General features: G+C 44.1%; 3 protein-coding genes across 4 annotated transcripts in view; 1 reads left to right on the top strand and 2 right to left on the bottom strand.

The window, feature by feature from the left end:
- LOC136694215 (zinc finger protein ZFP2-like) overlaps positions 1–18,018 on the bottom strand; it is a 217,488-nt gene that overhangs the window by 170,576 nt on the left and 28,894 nt on the right. The gene's annotated exons all lie outside the window — the stretch shown is intronic.
- Positions 1–18,018, top strand: part of LOC136694229 (zinc finger protein 850-like) — a 30,839-nt gene that overhangs the window by 1,058 nt on the left and 11,763 nt on the right. The window lies entirely within an intron of this gene.
- Positions 3,929–6,005, bottom strand: LOC136694237 (uncharacterized). The gene is made up of 7 exons (XM_066667630.1): positions 5,901–6,005; positions 5,582–5,805; positions 5,411–5,482; positions 5,157–5,323; positions 4,805–5,056; positions 4,262–4,723; positions 3,929–4,183 (listed from the first exon to the last, which is right to left on the bottom strand). The coding sequence occupies exons 1-7, from the start codon at positions 5,999–6,001 to the stop codon at positions 4,046–4,048; spliced, it is 1,416 nt and encodes a 471-aa protein (XP_066523727.1). The 5' UTR covers positions 6,002–6,005; the 3' UTR covers positions 3,929–4,045.

Below are 18,018 nucleotides of genomic sequence, written 5' to 3'. Positions count from 1 at the left end.
CATTTAATGAAAAACTGTAAACTGCTTATTCATGCAAATTCATTAACTACAGAACTTGAAATGTAAAAGATTATCAGGTTATAGTACAAACGATTATACAACTGATGCTAAAAATCTCATCTAAATAACTTAAATTAACCTCCTATCTGCTTTTCTCCCTGCCCACCTGCATTTTTCACTGCCCCACTAGTTTTCTTACTGCAGTCCATCGTTACATAATTACATAAGAAAATGAATTAGTTCATGTTCATAGTTAATTTTGAAAAAAATTAAATAACTTCACAGCTCCAAAAATAAACTTTCACATGCTTTTGCTTTTCTTTTTTTTTCTCTCAGTAAATATGCTTCTGTCATTTTCAGTATAACCTCCTTCAACCCATTAATCCCTAGCCCAAAATCACTGCTACTCCCTGACAAAGGATTAGTGAATGTGGAATTATATATTTAAAACATTACATTACACAAAAAAACAGCACTGAGATTGAGAATGTATTTTAACCTACTTAGCTAGTACTTTATATCTTCTTAATGTGTTTAAGGTATGCTTAACTAAGGTATGCTGTTGTGTGACTTAACCCACATCATCTTGTAAAACACACCATCAAACCACATTATCATTACATAGTCATTACATTGTAGAGTATGTTAGGTTTTTAATCACACGCCACGATACCTTTGTAAATATATATTTAATATATATATTTGTAATTTATGTTTATAGCGTTGACCATATTCAAACTCCTCTAATCTCTGATATTTGACTTAATGATATTAATTAAAGTTTATAATTGGTTTAGGCAATTAAAACATTAATAATTAGTTTGAGAATGAATAATACTCACGCTAAGTGAGTACGTCAGGATTTTCAGAAATTCTAATGAACAAACTGCACACACTGATTTCAAATAATGAAAGTTTTATTAACAAAAAGAAAGATATTTGATTAACATAGCATACCCTTGTAATCTCGCGGCGTCACCGCAGGGGAGACCTATTCGAGCTTAAAGGTAAGCTAGGCGCTTCTGGCTTGTGACTAAAGTTGTTGCTACTTAAGGTTTAATTAATGGTAAATTAAAAGAGAGACTTAAATAGACATCAGCTCCGGGAAAAGTGTGAAATTTGCTAGCTTACTCGTTTGCCGTTTCACCTAGCCGTTGCGTCCTGCTGTTTAACCTCCGTGTTCTGGGGTTGTTTCTCGTTGTTTCCACGTGGTGAGAGACAGGCCCGCTTGTGAAGGAGATTTCCGGTTGAATTAGAAGCTTGCTGCTTCAGGCGGAGCTGCGTCAATCGAGATTTCCCTTCTTTTGAGAGTTGCAGGCGTGGCAGGTTTTCCACTGTAGTGGAGTGGCTTTTTCAGAGTGTTATCTCGTTTCGTTGTTCAGTTTTCCAGGAGTGATGCCTTCAGAAGTCAGCTTATAACGTTAATGTATCTGCTATCGACTAATCAAAAAAGTATAATATCTTATTCTGGCCACGAATAAGTTTCGCCTACTTTGATCACTCGTGAGATCACACTTCGATGGGCAATAAAACAAAACACACTTAAAAGAAAAGAAGATATTCAAATCATTCGACGCGTTATTAAAACTTCATACGATCAGCTAATTCAAGACGTCTCTTGTAAGCTTTTGATGAAGTCTATGAGGTTTTATCTTTGTCTCGTCGGCTGGAAGGAGAGGCGTCTCTTTGTTGTTTCAAAGTTTCTCGGATTTTCTTGCCGTTGTTGCCGTCCTCTCTTTTCCGCTTTCTTTCGTGGACCGTTACTTCTGTCGAGCTCTCGTAACTGCTGTCGAGCTCTCGTAACTGAATTGCGAGCAGTCGAGCTGTTGTTTTTCAAAGTCAGCGCGATCACGCCCTAATGGGAGACGTTCTTTTCTGATTGGACACAAGTTCAGCCTCACGTGACCCTCACGAGGGGGAGAGAGTAGGAGGGGGTTTGAGTCAGTGATTCACAGAAAGAATATAAATTTCGCGTATCGAAATTTCTTATACATGTTATCAACTTATAACAATGAGTACACTGGACTGTTAGCATCAAACATCCACATAAGATCCCATCTTGAGTACGTTGTTTACATCCAATTCATGATGATACGCTGGAAAAGAACATTAATCCGTTTTCTCTATTCAGAGACAGAACTTCTTTTCATGATAGAAACAATCAACAATATACGTCATTTCATTAGAAGATAGGCATTCATCTGAGGGTACAGAAAGTGACATTAATACATTTGTTTATACACATTTAATCAGAGTTTGACTATTTTCCGCTACTGTTTAGACGACCCCGAGCGAGGCGTAGTTTCGCCAGTGTCCATTTGGTGTCGCTGTTGGTCCATGTGTAGGTTGTCGTGTAGATGAGTCAATGGGGTTCAACTCGAGGTCACCCCTTCTAAACATCTGCTGATTCCCGTGGGAGATAACGAGAGACATTGAGGTGCCACTTCGTCATAAACGGGATTATAACCCCCTAACCGGGGTTGTATTACCGAAGTGTCCTGTTCTTTAAAAATGGCCGAAAAGTAGTGGACGGGGCAACGGTCACGTCGGAGCGACTGTGACGTCATTTGGTCACTGCCAATGTTACCAAGGCCTCCGTTGGACACATTGGTAATATGTCATGTTTAGCTAGGGTCCGGATTCTAACCCTCTACTTCCTGTTTCCGATATTACCAATGTGTCCCACTTTCTAGTATGTTGCTTCAGAATCGGGACCCGAATCCCGCGACCTTTGTCCCCGTTTCCTGAGCGTGCCCCGGTACGGCGTGTAAAATTTCGTGGCTCTACGACGTCCTGAGCCCGTATAAAAGCATTGATTACCAAAGTGTCCATGGACACATTGGTAATATGTGTTCCACTAACCACTAACCTGGGTTGTATTACCAATCTGTCCCTGTTGGGTTAGGGACCGTTCTATAATACTACATCCGGTTTCCTGTATTACCAATCTGTCCATTTTTTCAAAAAGGCTGAGCGACTGTGACGTCACTATCAATGCGTCCCAATCGGTGTTTTGCGAATAACTCGTCGACCGTTTCATCTAAAATTACCAAATGTTAATATGTCGTTCCTGAGCGTTGCCCCTGTCTGCTGTGCACCGTTTCGTAATTTTATGAACTTCGTAAGCGTACGCTCGATCCGTTTTTCGCCAATAACTCGTCAACCGTTTCACCTAAAATTCCCAAATTTTAATATGTCTTTCCTGAGCATTGCCCGGTCCTACGTGTCAAATGTCGTGTCTCTACGACGTTCCTGCGAAATTCGTAGATTACGAATATCGGTTTTTCGCTAATAACTCGTCGATCGTTTCGCGAAAAGTTCCCAAATTTCAATATGTCGTTCCTGAGGGTGGCGCGGTCTTGCGTGTCAAATTTCGTGTCTCTACGACGTTCCTGCGAATTTCGTTAATTACGAATTTCGGTTTTTCGCTAATAACTCATCGATCTTTTCGCGAAAAATTCCCTAATTTATACGTGCTATTCCTGAGGGTGCCAGGGTCCTGTACGCTAAATTTCAGAATTTTCCGACTTTCCTGGACCCCAAAAACCGCAAAAGAACGAATAGGTTCCCCTTAGGTTATGGGTTAGGGGATTATATAACCATTGCGTCCCTGGGACACTTATGTTATAAGGCACTTATTTTAAGGGTCATAAGTCCCTGACCCTTGTGCCTAAGTTCACGAAACTCAGATATGTTGTTTCCTAGGTACTAAACTTTTACTCACCTGAATCCCACGATCCTATGACTATTCTAAGTGTCCTTTCAACTCAGAAAGTTAGTAAGCCTCAAACCACATCCAACTATGTGTGGGTGGATTAGTAATAACAAGTCAAGTGATAACATATTAATGAATATTTATTAACAATCAAATAACAAACACAACAACAACAACAATAATGAATATAAAAACAGCTAATAAAACCTTATAAAACAGTATGTGTGCGTGTGTGCATGTGCGTGTGTGTGTGTGTGTGTTTAAAAACTATTTACAAATATATACGAGAAAATGCATGAGTATGCAATTTCACCGACGATAGTCATGTTTTCATTCCAATTTGCCTTCACAACGATAAAGTTTTATCATTGGCGATTTCAGCATTATTTTTCGATGAGCTGGTGCTGTCATGACTATCGTCGGTGAAATGGCATACTCGTGCCCCGTCATCGACTGTGTTCCCAGCATCTGAAAAAGATAAAAGAATAGAAGTTAGGACACATAATAATTACATATGTTAAATAAAATATATATTGTTTAACTTACTGCTTTGATCGGGGTGCGCTGCAGCAGCCCCGTTTTATTGGGTGTCACGACACCTTCCGAGGTATCGCTTTCTAATACCACTGGACGTCTAATTGTGTCATCCTCGCTAGAGGAACTGTCACTTTCATAATGCTCTATGGTCGCTCGTTTGTGGATGGTGGAAGGCAAGTCCGAGTAATCCAACCTCCTCTTGGTCGGCCGCCTCACAGAAGACAACGAGGCAGAGGAGGTTGAGTATGCCACTTCAGTTCTAGCGGGCTGGGAGATCTCAGGCCCAATTGGCGATTCAGTGCATGAGAGGGTTGCAAGGGCACAATCGTCGATGGCTGCAAGCTGTATTGCAGCCACCTCTGCAGCCTCTTTGGGATTATTGAGAGGCATATAAAATTTTTCTGCCACTGCCTCCGAGTGGCACATTGCTTTGTGTATTCTCCTCTTTTTAGTTGGAGACAGATTCTTGGTCTAAAACAGAAAAAACAATTTACAACCCATCAGTTTCTTAACATGGTTACCTTATTATCACACAAATAAATGCATACTTACATGGTGGACCATGGTGGTTCGAAAGTGGCGGAAGTTGAACCTTCTGCCAAAACCCATCCTGGTCCACTCTGTTTGGAAGTATAACAGAAGTTTGACGCAGCGGCCACCCGAGGCAGTGAAGAAGAAGAATTTGGATTTTGCCCCTTCCAATCCAATTCGAATTTCCAGGAGTGTCGTGAACCAAGAAAATTCTTCTTTGCTCAGACAAAGTTGAGCAAAGCCATAAGTTGAAGCGGATTTGTGCTGGGCGACCTTTGAATAAAAGAATAAAAGCAATGCATTATGTTTATCATCAAACATATTAAGTGTAACTCAAGTCAACATATTACATAACTTAAATGTAAAAGCTTACTTCGATCACGACGCTGCCGCCCTCCCCGGACTCTGCATCGGTCACCTCTTTAACAGTTAGATTTGTTAAGACACCAGTGCGGTGCCCCGTTCCCACTACAAAGTACCCGGCCATAAGGCCGAATACCTGTTGGAGACACGCCCTTGTCCTGGTTTTCCTAAGTTGTTCTACACATAAAATAAACAAAACATTCCAACATAAGTTTGAATAACCAACATAACCCAACAACTATTTGTTTAAAGGACAAAACTTACCCAGCTTCTTAGGAATTAGAATCCTGGCCTCGCGTCTATACGCCACCATGTCTTCTTTGCTTACAAGTTTTTCTGTCACACAAACATAAAAAAAATCATACACCTCATGCATCAAATATATAATATTGTTCCCTGCTCAATAGAAAGTTGAAGATGTTACACAACACTTACTAGATGACAGTTTGCGAACATTTTGAAGGTGACTTGTCAAGTCTCTCTTGAGTTCTTTCAATTGTTGGCTGATAGCAATTTTAAGCCAGTTAAAGTTGCAAGCGGTTACATGTGTCAATTTGGTTGGAAAATTAGAAAGGAAACTAAAAAAACTTTTCAAATTTAACAAATTTATTTTAATCGTTGTTGGCTTAAATTGGTCCCTTTTAAGTTCATTCACCCATCTGAAAAACAGTAAAAGCACAAAAGACAAAATAGAAATGAATCACGGAGACTACACTTATATACATAGGATTTAGTATATAGACTCTTAGCTTACAGCCTGATATTCTCATGCTTCTGTAAAAATGCAAAGCCTCCTTTCAGAAGATGGCCCTCCCCAGAAAAGATGAGAAATCTTCTAATCTGGGAGAGGGCCATCTTTCCATTTTCGAGTCTTTTTCCTTGGCAGTCTTGTCCATACTGGTAGTGCAAGTAGTTTTGCAGTATATGTTCTAAAACAAAAAGACAAAAATAAAACATTTACTATTCAAATTAAATTACATTACAATCAACTAATAAGTTAAATAAACATAGCCTACCGTATTTTGGCCATTCCCCTTCCAGGAATGTGTCCCTTTTGGAAAACTTTCGCCTCTTGCTGGTTAACTGGACAGAGCTCAACGTACGGAAGTACGCGAGCTCCCGTTTACTTGCTTCAAGTTGATCCTTCAGCAGTTGTATCTCCTGTTTTAAATTTTTAATTATTTTATCTTTCTCACTCTCTGTTACTGGATGGATTTCACATGGTGTGTGGTAGGTTGATGCACCCATGCTCTGTTGAGCAGAGATTGGTGCATCAACACTTCCCACACACGATGGTCCTGCTACTTCTTCTTGTTCTTGTACTTCTTGTTCTTGTCCTTCTTGTTCTTCCTGTGGTTTCGCAACACTGATGTCAAAACCTTCACATGATTTAATAAAACTCAAGGTTGACACGGATATTGGTGGCGCAGGCCCAGTCTTGATAAGGTTGATTATATTATCAAGTATGACACGCCTTTTTGCCAACTGTGTGAATCTTTCAGCTTCGTCAAACTGAAACACAGAACACATAAAATACAAAAACAAATTAAATTAATACATGAATTTTATATTAACTACTAATTATTTTTTTTATAACATAAATGAGTTTTTACATTTAGGTCTTCATGATGAGATTTGTAGTGTTTGTCCAGCCAGGAACAAGACACGAAAACTTTCCTTTCACTCTTCAAATAAAAAAAAAAAATTACATTTTTACTATTTAATCAACCAATCATTCAGTACACTCATATACAGAATATATTACTTTATAAAGCATATTTCAAAATCATATTTATTATAATTTATTTTTAAAAAATACCTACCGTCCACTCGCAAGCTGCAATAGCAAATGCTTCTCGTCAACATTCGTCACTAGATGTAGCCTGTTCAAATGTTGCGAAAGATTCGCATATTCGTTATTGCACAGGGGGCACATCTGGTTTCGGGTCGGCATCTGAGAAAAAGCATAAGTGACACATAATCACTTTTATTTTAAATATCTACACATTAATTAAAACAAAAAACACACAAATAATGCTTAATAACGATGTAATAAACACACTATTAACGCTTAATGACAATTTAATAAACACCCACGAGGCTAAGAATAAACATATTTCAATTGTACAACGCAAAACAAACGTTTATTAACGTTTTCATAACATATACACGTTCTTTTAAACAGAAAACACACAAAAAACGCTTACAAACGCTAAACAAGCCTTAAAAACGCTTAAAGAACGCTTAAAAAACCTTTAATAAACACCCACGAAGCTAACAATAAACATATGTATACTGTACGACGCAAAACAAACGTTTATTAACGTTTTCATAACATATACACGTTCATTTAAACAGAAAACACACAAAAAACGTTTACAAACGCTTAACAAGCCTTAAAAACGCTTAAAGAACGCTTAAAAAACCTTTAATAAACACCCACAAAGCTAACAATAAACATATGTATACTGTACGACGCAAAACAAACGTTTATTAACGTTTTCATAACATATACACGTTCATTTAAACAGAAAACACACAAAAAACGCTTACAAACGCTTAACAAGCCTTAAAAACGCTTAAAGAACGCTTAAAAAACCTTTAATAAACACCCACGAAGCTAACAATAAACATATGTATACTGTACGACGCAAAACAAACGTTTATTAACGTTTTCATAACATATACACGTTCATTTAAACAGAAAACACACAAAAAAACGCTTACAAACGCTTAACAAGGCTTAACAACGCTTAAAAACGCTAAAAAAACGCTTAAAAAACCTTTAATAAACACCCACGGAGCTAAGAATAAACATATTTACACTTTACAATGCAAAATAAACTTACATTAGTCGATGTCAATCCTGTCACCTCTGTAAATCAATGTTAAACTCTCTTCTCTCTCTCTCTCTGTCTGTTGCAATTGTGAAAATGGCTCTGACCGAGCTGCGCGATTAGGAGGAGGTAAACAAGCTGATCCGAGCTCTTAAGGTGGAGTCGCTAAACATTAGCGACAAAAAGCGCTAATAATTCCACCTTAAATACCCATTGAAAACATGTTAGGGGGTTAAGGGAATATATCAACATTGCGTCCAGGACAGATTGGTAATATGGTCACTTCTTTAAAAATTAATAAGTCCCTGACCCTTGGGCCTAGGGTCACCATCTTCTAGTATGTTGTTTCCAGGGTCGGGACCTTCGCCTCACCCGAATCCCGCGACCCTGGGACGTTCCTAAGTGCCCCTTGACCCCAAAAAGCCACTAGGCCTCAAAACACATCCTGTGCTTTTTAGTAACCTTTGGGGTCATATCTCCTCCATCTTTTGGCCTAGGGTCACCAAAATTTAGGGTACGGGTCGTGGGGTCACCACCCATCACATACTATACCCACGACCCCGTGGGGTCACGTCTTAAGGTGGTATGGACCCATACCACCTTAAGGGCCTCAAATCAAAAATTTGCTTTTTGGCCATAACTCCTAGACCTTTTCACCTAGGAACACCAGATTTTAATATGTCCTTCGTGACGGTGCCCCGGTTTGCGGCTCTACGACCTTCCCGAGCGTTCCCCGACCCCCGCGACCTGTCGCCGGTCGCCTTTTCGGCCGTAACTCCTCGAGCTTTTGACCTAGGACCACCAGATTTCAATATGTTGTTCGTGAGGGTGCCCCGGTCAGGCCTGTAAAGTTTCGTGGCTCCACGACCTTCCGGGGCCCTACGGGAGCCAAAAAGCAAGTCGGGACCCACTTTTTCAACTTAGAACATCAGGAGGGTCTTACGGGCATACACTCTAAGAGGCTTCTGCGGTCAAAGTCCCGTAAAAAGGCCATTTTTTTTCGACGGGGCCCAGGGCCCCCAGGTGCCATTCCACGTTGACCCTTTGGCCCCCCTGAGGTGTTATTACACAGTTACAAGCAGAAAGAAGGTGTAAAAACAATGTTATTACGAATTTGGTTAGGGGGTTAGGGGAAAATATAACCAAAGTGTCCTTGGACATTTCTGTAATATGGTCACTTCTTTAAAAATTCATAAGTCCCTGACCTTTGGGCCTAGGGTCGGGACCTTCGCCTCACCCGAATCCCGCGACCCTGGGACGTTCCTAAGTGCCCTTTGACCCCAGAAAACCACTAGGCCTCAAAACGCGTCCTGCGCTGTTTCGGTGACTTTTTGGGTCATATCTCCCTCATCTTTTGGCCTAGGGTCACCATCTTCTAGTATGTTGTTTCCAGGGTCGGGACCTTCGCCTCACCCGAATCCCGCGACCCTGGGACGTTCCTAAGTGACCTTTGACCCCAGAAAGCAACTGGGCCTCATGACTCCTAGTGCGTTTTTAGATGACCTTTGGGGTCATATCTCCCTCATCTTTTGGCCTAGGGTCACCATCTTCGGATATGTGTTTCCCAGGGTCACGACCTTCGCCTCACCCGAACCCCGCGACCCTGGGACGTTCCTAAGTGACCTTTGACCCCAGGAAACAACTTGGCCTCGGACCTCGTCTTAAGTTTTTTTCAACAACTTTTGGGGTCGTCGTCCTAGGGTCATCTAGTTTCAATATGACCTTCCTGGGCACGCCCCTGTGAGGTGCGCGCGGTTTCGTAATTTTACGAACTTCGTAAGCGTGCGCTCGATCCGTTTTTCGCGAATAACTCGTCGACCGTTACACCTAAAATTCCCAAACCTTATTATGTCCTTCCTGGGCATACCCCGGACCCGCGTGCGCGGTTTCGTAATTTTACGAACTTCGTAAGCGTACGCTCGATCGGTTTTTCGCGAATAACTCGTCGACCGTTTCACCTAAAGTTCCCAAATTTTAATATGTCCTTCCTGAGGGTGACGCCCTCGCGCGTACCAAATTTCAGATTTTCTCGACCTTCCTAAGCGTACGCTCGGTCGGTTTTTCGCTAATAACTCGTCGATCGTTTCGTGTAAAATTCCCAAATTTTAATATGTGTTTCCTGAGCCCCCCCCCGGTCCTACGTGTCGATTTTGGTGTTTTTACGACGTTCCTGCGAAATTCGTAATTTACGAATTTCGGTTTTTCGCTAATAACTCGTCGATCGTTTCGCGACAATTCACCAAAAAACTACGTGCGATTCCTGGGGGCGCCAGGGTCCCGTACGCCGAGTTTCAGAATTTTCCGACCTTCCTGGACCCCAAAAACCGCAAAAAACGCAAAAGAACGAGTAGAAAGCGATTGCATTGAAGAGGTGTATGCTCTTAAGGTGGAATTGCACAGATCCGCCTTAAAAGACCCGGGACATTTCGGTAATACGACCCCGGTTAGGGGAAAGTATCACCATTGCGTCCCAGGAAGTAGTGGTCATACTTTCACATCTTTTAAAAATTCATAAGTCCCTGACCCTTGGGCCTAGGGTCACCATATTCACATATGTTGTTCCCAGGGTCGGGACCTTCACCTCACCCGAATCCCTGGGACGCTCCTAAGTGCCCTTTGACCCCAAAAAGCCACTAGGCCTCAAAACACATCCTGTGCTTTTTAGTAACCTTTGGGGTCATATCTCCTCCATCTTTTGGCCTAGGGTCACCAAAATTTAGGGTACGGGTCGTGGGGTCACCACCCATCACATACTATACCCACGACCCCATGGGGTCACGTCTTAAGGTGGTATGGGCCCATACCACCTTAAGGGCCTCAAATCAAAAATTTGCTTTTTGGCCATAACTCCTAGACCTTTTGACCTAGGAACACCAGATTTTAATATGTCCTTCCTGAGGGTGCCCCGGACCTGCGTGTGAAGTTTCGCGGCTCTACGACCTTCCCGGGCGTTCCCCGACCCCCGCGACCTGTCGCCGGTCGCCTTTTCGACCGTAACTCCTCGACCTTTGGACCTAGGACCCCCAGATTTCAATATGTCGTTCGTGGGGGGGCCCCGGTCAGGCCTGTAAAGTTTCGTGGCTCCACGACCTTCCGGGGCCCTACGGGAGCCAAAAAGCAAGTCGGGACCCACTTTTTCAACTTAGAACATCAGGAGGGTCTTGCGGGCATACACTCTAAGAGGCTTCCGTGGTCAAAGTCCCGTAAAAAGGCCATTTTTTTTCGACGGGGCCCAAGGCCCTCAGGTGCCATTCCACGTTGTCCCCTTGACCCCCCTGAGGTGTTATTACACAGTTAAAAGCAGAAAGAAGGTGTAAAAACAGTGTTTTTACGAATTTGGTTAGGGAGTTAGGGGAAAATATCACCAAAGTGTCCTTGGACATTTCTGTAATATGGTCACTTCTTTAAAAATTCATAAGTCCCTGACCTTTGGGCCTAGGGTCACCATCTTCTAGTATGTTGTTTCCAGGGTCAAGACCTTTGCCCCACCCGAATCCCGCGACCCTGGGACGTTCCTAAGTGCCCTTTGACCCCAGAAAACCACTAGGCCTCAAAACGCGTCCTGCGCTGTTTCGGTGACTTTTTGGGTCATATCTCCCTCATCTTTTGGCCTAGGGTCACCATCTTCGGATATGTGTTTCCCAGGGTCGGGACCTTCGCCTCACCCGAACCCCGCGACCCTGGGACGTTCCTAAGTGACCTTTGACCCCAGAAAGCAACTGGGCCTCATGACTCCTAGTGCGTTTTTCCATGACCTTTTGGGTCATATCTCCCTCATCTTTTGGCCTAGGGTCACCATCTTCGGATATGTGTTTCCCAGGGTCACGACCTTCGCCTCACCCGAACCCCGCGACCCTGGGACGTTCCTAAGTGACCTTTGACCCCAGGAAACAACTGGGCCTCGGACCACGTCTTAAGTTTTTTTCAACAACTTTTGGGGTCGTCGTCCTAGGGTCACCTAGTTTCATTATGACCTTCCTGGGCACGCCCCTGTCACGTGCGCGCGGTTTCGTAATGTTACGAACTTCGTAAGCGTGCGCTCGATCCGTTTTTCGCGAATAACTCGTCGACCGTTTCACCTAAAATTCCCAAATTTTAATATGTCCTTCCTGAGGGTGGCGCCCTCGCCCGTACCAAATTTCTGATTTTTTCGACCTTCCTAAGCGTACGCTCGATCGGTTTTTTGCGAATAACTCGTCGACCGTTTCACCTAAAGTTCCCAAATTTTAATATGTCCTTCCTGAGGGTGGCGCCCTTGCCCGTACCAAATTTCAGATTTTTTCGACCTTCCTAAGCGTACGCTCGTTCGGTTTTTCGCTAATAACTCGTCGATCGTTTCGCGAAAAATTCCCAAATTTTAATATGTGTTTCCTGAGCCCCCCCCCCGGTCCTACGTGTCGATTTTGGTGTTTCTACGACGTTCCTGCGAAATTCGTAATTTACGAATTTCGGTTTTTCGTTAATAACTCGTCGATTGTTTCGCGACAATTCACCAAAAAATTACGTACGACTCCTGGGGGCCCCAGGGTCCCGTACGCCGAGTTTCAGAATTTTTCGACCTTCCTACGCCGAGAAAACCGCAAAAGAACGAATCGAAACCGATCGCGTTGAAAGGGCAGCTCTTAAGGCGGAATTGCACAGATCCGCCTTAAGAGCCCCATAGAAACCCATTGGATTACAGAAGTGTCCATTGCCGGACGCTTTGGTAATATGTTCCCCTAACTCCTAACAGGAAGTAGTGGTCACTTCCGGTGGTCAGTCGATCTGACCATCGACCCCCCAACTACCCCCCCACCAAGTTTCAAGTCGATCGGTCACTCCGTTGCGGAGATACAGCGATCGACTTTAGAAAAAGGCCAATATCTCCCGACCGGAAGTGACGTCACGGCCGCCATTTTGTAAGACTGACCAGCGGCCCCCCTGCTACCCCCCCACCGAGTTTGGAGCCGATCGATCAATATGACTTGATCGATGAAAACTGACCATATGTGACGTCACACCCTCCATCTTGTCAGACTGACCAAGTTTCATGATGGTCTGTTACTGTGGACCCAGGACCTAACTTTTGGCCCTAGTGGCCGAAGAGCGCGTTGCATGCGTTAACAGGGCTCTCAGCTGCGCCGCCCTGTAGGTGCAGTACCGGGACAACTAAGTTATATTCCACTTTGGTAATCCCTATGGGAAAATGAATGGGCAGGTTATAACCCTGGACGGCGTTGTAATCATGGACACTTCTGTGCTATAGTCTATGGCGCCAGGACGCTTTTGCCCCTAACCCTTCCTTTTGTTTGAGGTTCCTGTCTCTTAAGAGCATTATAAAAACTTATCTCGATATTTCCTGAAGAGAGGAGGGGTTGTTGGGGCCATGTGTTACTTGAAAGTTCTTTGATGTTTTAGATTGGGTGTGTGCGTGTGTGTGGGGCTGCAGGGTCTTTCACCCCCGCGGGCACAAACAATCCTGTGGAATGTGACTTCGGGACCAGATGAAAGTTCTGGTCATAGTGGAAAGTTTTGAATTAAAACCTTCCATTTCTTCATTTGTATTCGGTCCATATCTATCGTCGGTCCATACTCCACTACATTCCCCCCTTTCTTTTCAGTTTTATGGTTCGGCAGGGATCATGGAGCTGAAAAGAACTTTTGCTGTGGAGGAAGGTGAGATCAGCAAGCATATTCAAACACATTTCCAGAGCTGATGTATTCCTATTAGTGTATGGGTGTATATGGAGTGTGTATGTTTGCATGCTGAAGGGATTCAAATTATTTAGGGGTAGGTCTTGTTCAAACGCAACCTCGAGAGCTGATTCTTCGACATGGCCTTCGGCTTCATATCTAAAACTTGGGGGTTCACCTCTCTGGGCTCTTTTATGTCTAACGAATTTGACCATTTTATTAGACCAAGTTTCTAACCTGCTCTGGAGGGCTTGAGTGCGTTTGAAATAGAACCAAGCTATACCAAAGGTCAAAAGATATCCTAATCCTACCAGGGTAACTAGTAAGGTGTCCGGAGTGGACCATGCATAGTTGACAGGCTGAACTGGCCATAGGGGTTGAGACGACAGTTCTCTAAGAGTGTTATCTATGGGGGTTATTCTAGGCGAGTTAGTGTTTTAGTATCTAGCTCGATGGTGTGTTTGGAGAAGAACTCTGAGATTTCTATGTCGCTCTCATATTTGTCAGGGTTTAGGTGATACAGGGCCAGGTCTCCTACATGTAAGATTGCGTTTATGGGGACGTCTACCCAGAAGGTTTGGCTAGGAAGGAGTACCCTTTCTGAGGTGTCATGTTGATCATAGGTTAGTAGGGCCTCTCTAAAGGGGGTGTTAACCAACCAACGATTTCCAACAATTTCAGCTTGAGTACTGGTTACCAAACGTCGGGGTGTGACGACTACCGGGCATTGAGTATTACTCATCATAGGCTTGAGGCCACAGATCCCATTTGCGCTGTCACGAATGAAAGGTTTGCTAGGGCACAAGTAGTGAATGTCTTTAGTGAGTGTGCACATAAGCAAATTAGGTACCAGATATAGGTCAGGGTTATCGTCTTGGTATGCTACAAGAGATGTTGTTTTCACACGAACGTAGGCAGAATCTTGCCAGAAGCCAACGTTGACAACATCTTTCAAACGGTATATGTTTTCAGGCGCCATTATGGGAAGGTTAATAATGAATGCTAATTCTCGGTCTTGAGGATTAACATAAATTGGGATGGCGCTACCTAAGGTATAGGCTAGGTGGGCCTGGAGGTCAGTAACTACTTCTCGAGTTGCTGTAGATAAAATCTCTTGTACTAAGGATAGAGGCACCAGGTAGGGAGGAATTCTCCCCATGGCTAGGCTATCCACAGAGGAGCTGATTTCTTGTAGCATATCAGACAATAACATATTCACAAGCTGGATGTGGGCAAGGTCAAGTTGTACTACTGAAAGCATAGAGTTAACCGTCTGGAGCGTTTTGTTCAAGGCGACACTGTGAGCGTTGAGCACTACGACGGTGCCACGTATAGTTTGCCCAATTGTTTGCAGGTGCTGCTGCTGTTTGTCTAATTGAGTTTTAATGTTCGGAATTTCCGCTTGCAATTCCCCTACTTGACGTTTAACAGTGGCTACATTGACGGCATTGACGGCGGACGTTCCGAGACACAGTAGTGATCCCACAGTTGCAGCTGCCATTAGCAATCTGCCTATGAAGCGTTTAGGTCGTTTATTAAAACCATTTAGTTCTGATTGCGTTACGGTGAACTTTTGTAGCTGGCGGAGCATGTGAGTTACATCGGCTTCAGCATGACTGATAGCTTACTCAGTCCATCTAACTAACTCCATTCCGGCCAGTCTGCAGAGTGGTTATCGGTAGGTTTTTGCTACACGCTTCGGTGGGATTCAACCGTACAAATACTCTCTGGGTATGGAGGCGGCAATTAGTGATTAGCAGTCCCAAGTCAAAGCTTTGGAGAGCCATTAGCCAGGATGCTACTCGAGCGTTAGTTACTACACCCTCTCGAATTCGTTGGCTGTTTAGGAAAGTGACTGGCTGATGATGAGTTTCAACAATCACCTTCTGACCACCTAGGTAGTTGGAGAAATGTTTGACTGCCCACACTGTTGCTAGTAGTGCTTTTTCGCAGTCACTGTATTTGTTTTCGGCAGCCAGCATAATTTTACTAGCATAGGCTATGACACGTTTGTCTCTGTCGTGTAATTGATACAGACCGGAGCTGAGACAGTGGTCCGAGAACCCTACTTCTAGGTAGAATTCTTTGCTACTGTCAGGATAGGCAAGGCATGGAGCCGTGCACAGTTTCGATTTCAGTGCCTGCATGGCGTGTTCCTGGGCTTCGCCCCAGGTGAACGGAGTATCCTTTTTCAGGAGGTCATAAAGTGGACGAGCTAGGTCCGCATAGTTCTCTATGAATTGTCGTGAGTAGTTGCATACTCCTAAGAAACTGCGGAGTTCCTTAAGATTGGTGGGTGCTGTGAGGTTTGTTACCCCTTGCACTCGACTCACTTGTGGTTCAACACCATCAGTGCTTACGAGCAGGCCGACGTAATTCACTTTTGTTCTGCACCACTGACATTTGGAGAGTGATATTTTCGCACCTGCTGTTGTAAGCTGGTCAAGAACATGATCAAACTCGTCAATGTGTGCCTGTAGGGAGTGGTTACGCATGAGTATGTCGTCCACATATATGAGGGTGCCTCGCTCGCGGGCATCAGGGCATGCTTTGTTTAAGAAAATATTAAACTCCGCGGGTGAGTTGGCATATCCAAAAGGGCACCTAGTGAATGTGTACTGTCGGTTTGCGAAAGTGAAAGCGAGCTTGTGTTGGTCTTCTGCTTGCACTGGGATGGTCCAGAAGCCAGAGGCTACATCGATGGTGGAAAAGTATTTAGCGTTTCGGACCGAGGGAAGTTCTTGCTCCAATTGTGCCATCGAGACAAGGGAACCTGTTGATTTAGTTTCCGATAGTCGATGGTTAGGCGCCATTTACCATTTGGTTTAATGACAGGCCACAATGGTGCCGAATATGTGCTGTTGCAGGGTCGAATTATGCCCTTTTCCAGCAAGTCATCAATGATTTCTTGTACCGGTTCATAGGATGCCAACGGAATTTTGTATTGGCGGACAAACGTGGGTGGTGCTCCTGGACGAGTGGGAATGCGCACTGAATGAATGTCAGTGAGACCACAGTCCGTTGAATCTTTGGAAAAAGATTTTTGATATTTAAGGAGCACTTCACAGAGTTTCTCACGTTTTTTTATTATTATTTTATTATTATCGTTACACTTATATAGCGCCTTTCTAGACACCCAAGGACGCTTTACAATCTACACTGCTCAGAACGCTCAATTCACACACACACTGGCGAGAAGCGGCAGCCAAACGCGCACAGCGTACTCTCAACCAGAAACGACCGTCCACCTGGAGGACTGCATCGGGCACTAGGGTTTAACCCAGGACAGAGCGCCAATCCATATCTGGGCTCACACATACAGACATTCATTCACACACCAGGACAGTTATTAGAGAAGCCAATTCACCTACCCTCCATGTTTTTGGACTGTGGGAGGAAACCGGAGCCCCCGGAGGAAACCCACGCAGACACGGGGAGAACATGGAAACTCCACCCAGATGGGACTTGAACCCAAGATCCCAGCGCTGGGAGGCGAACGTGCTAACCACCAAGCCACCGTGCCGCCTTCTTCCGTTCTTCTTTGCTTTGGAGGGCGTCGGCCTCCTTTAGAACTTGTTCGACTTGGATACGGAATTCGGAGTCAGATAGTTCTTTCGAAGTACGTGGATTTGAAGTGTTTTCTCCTGCTACGGGAAGAAGAGATGGTTCCTGGGAGGATTCCGGGAATGAATCTAAAGAAAGAACCGTGACCGTCATTTGATTGTCGTCAGCGAGACCTATCCTGCAAATGGCGTCGTTACTCATGTCCAGAGCTGAGAAGAGAGCAACAGCTCGTGTCGGATGAGTGTAGAACACCTTTGATTCTGGATGATCAAGAAGAAGGGATTCAGGCATTGGTCCTATGATCGGAATTCGCAACTCGAAGTTATGGAATTTCGTACTGACTAACCAACCCAGAGGGGATGAGTGAGGGATCGTCAAGGGTTGAGTGGTTTCGTTCCGTACGAATAGATAGGTGGATCTTGCTCGTGTTTCCACCAAAGGTGTGGCTTCGAGGGTGAGGCCTAGTTCGAAGAACTGAGGTGATGGTTGGAAAAGTGCATGCGCGTGGCTTAAGTGTTGGCCAGGTCGCATGACTAAGCGGATGGGTACATTTGTGGTGTTAGCAGGTACCACAAGTGAACCTTGGTTAGTGACCTGACATACCTCGGGAATAGTTTGTCCTGAGCCTAGGTTGCTGAGATCCGAGGACCAGGTTTCCGTTGAAAGATCAGTCAAAGACCACAGCACGCTATTGAGGGTGTCTACGTGGACGTCGAGGCGCACCAAGAAGTCACTTCCAATATAAGCATCGTGCGGCAAGTCAGGGACGACTAAGAAATAATGGGTGATTACCCTTTT

This window comes from Hoplias malabaricus, chromosome 4, assembly GCF_029633855.1.
Source record: "Hoplias malabaricus isolate fHopMal1 chromosome 4, fHopMal1.hap1, whole genome shotgun sequence".
Taxonomy (NCBI): domain Eukaryota; kingdom Metazoa; phylum Chordata; class Actinopteri; order Characiformes; family Erythrinidae; genus Hoplias; species Hoplias malabaricus.
The sequence above is the reverse complement of the archived record's forward strand: the minus strand, read 5'-3'. Positions and strand labels throughout refer to the sequence as shown.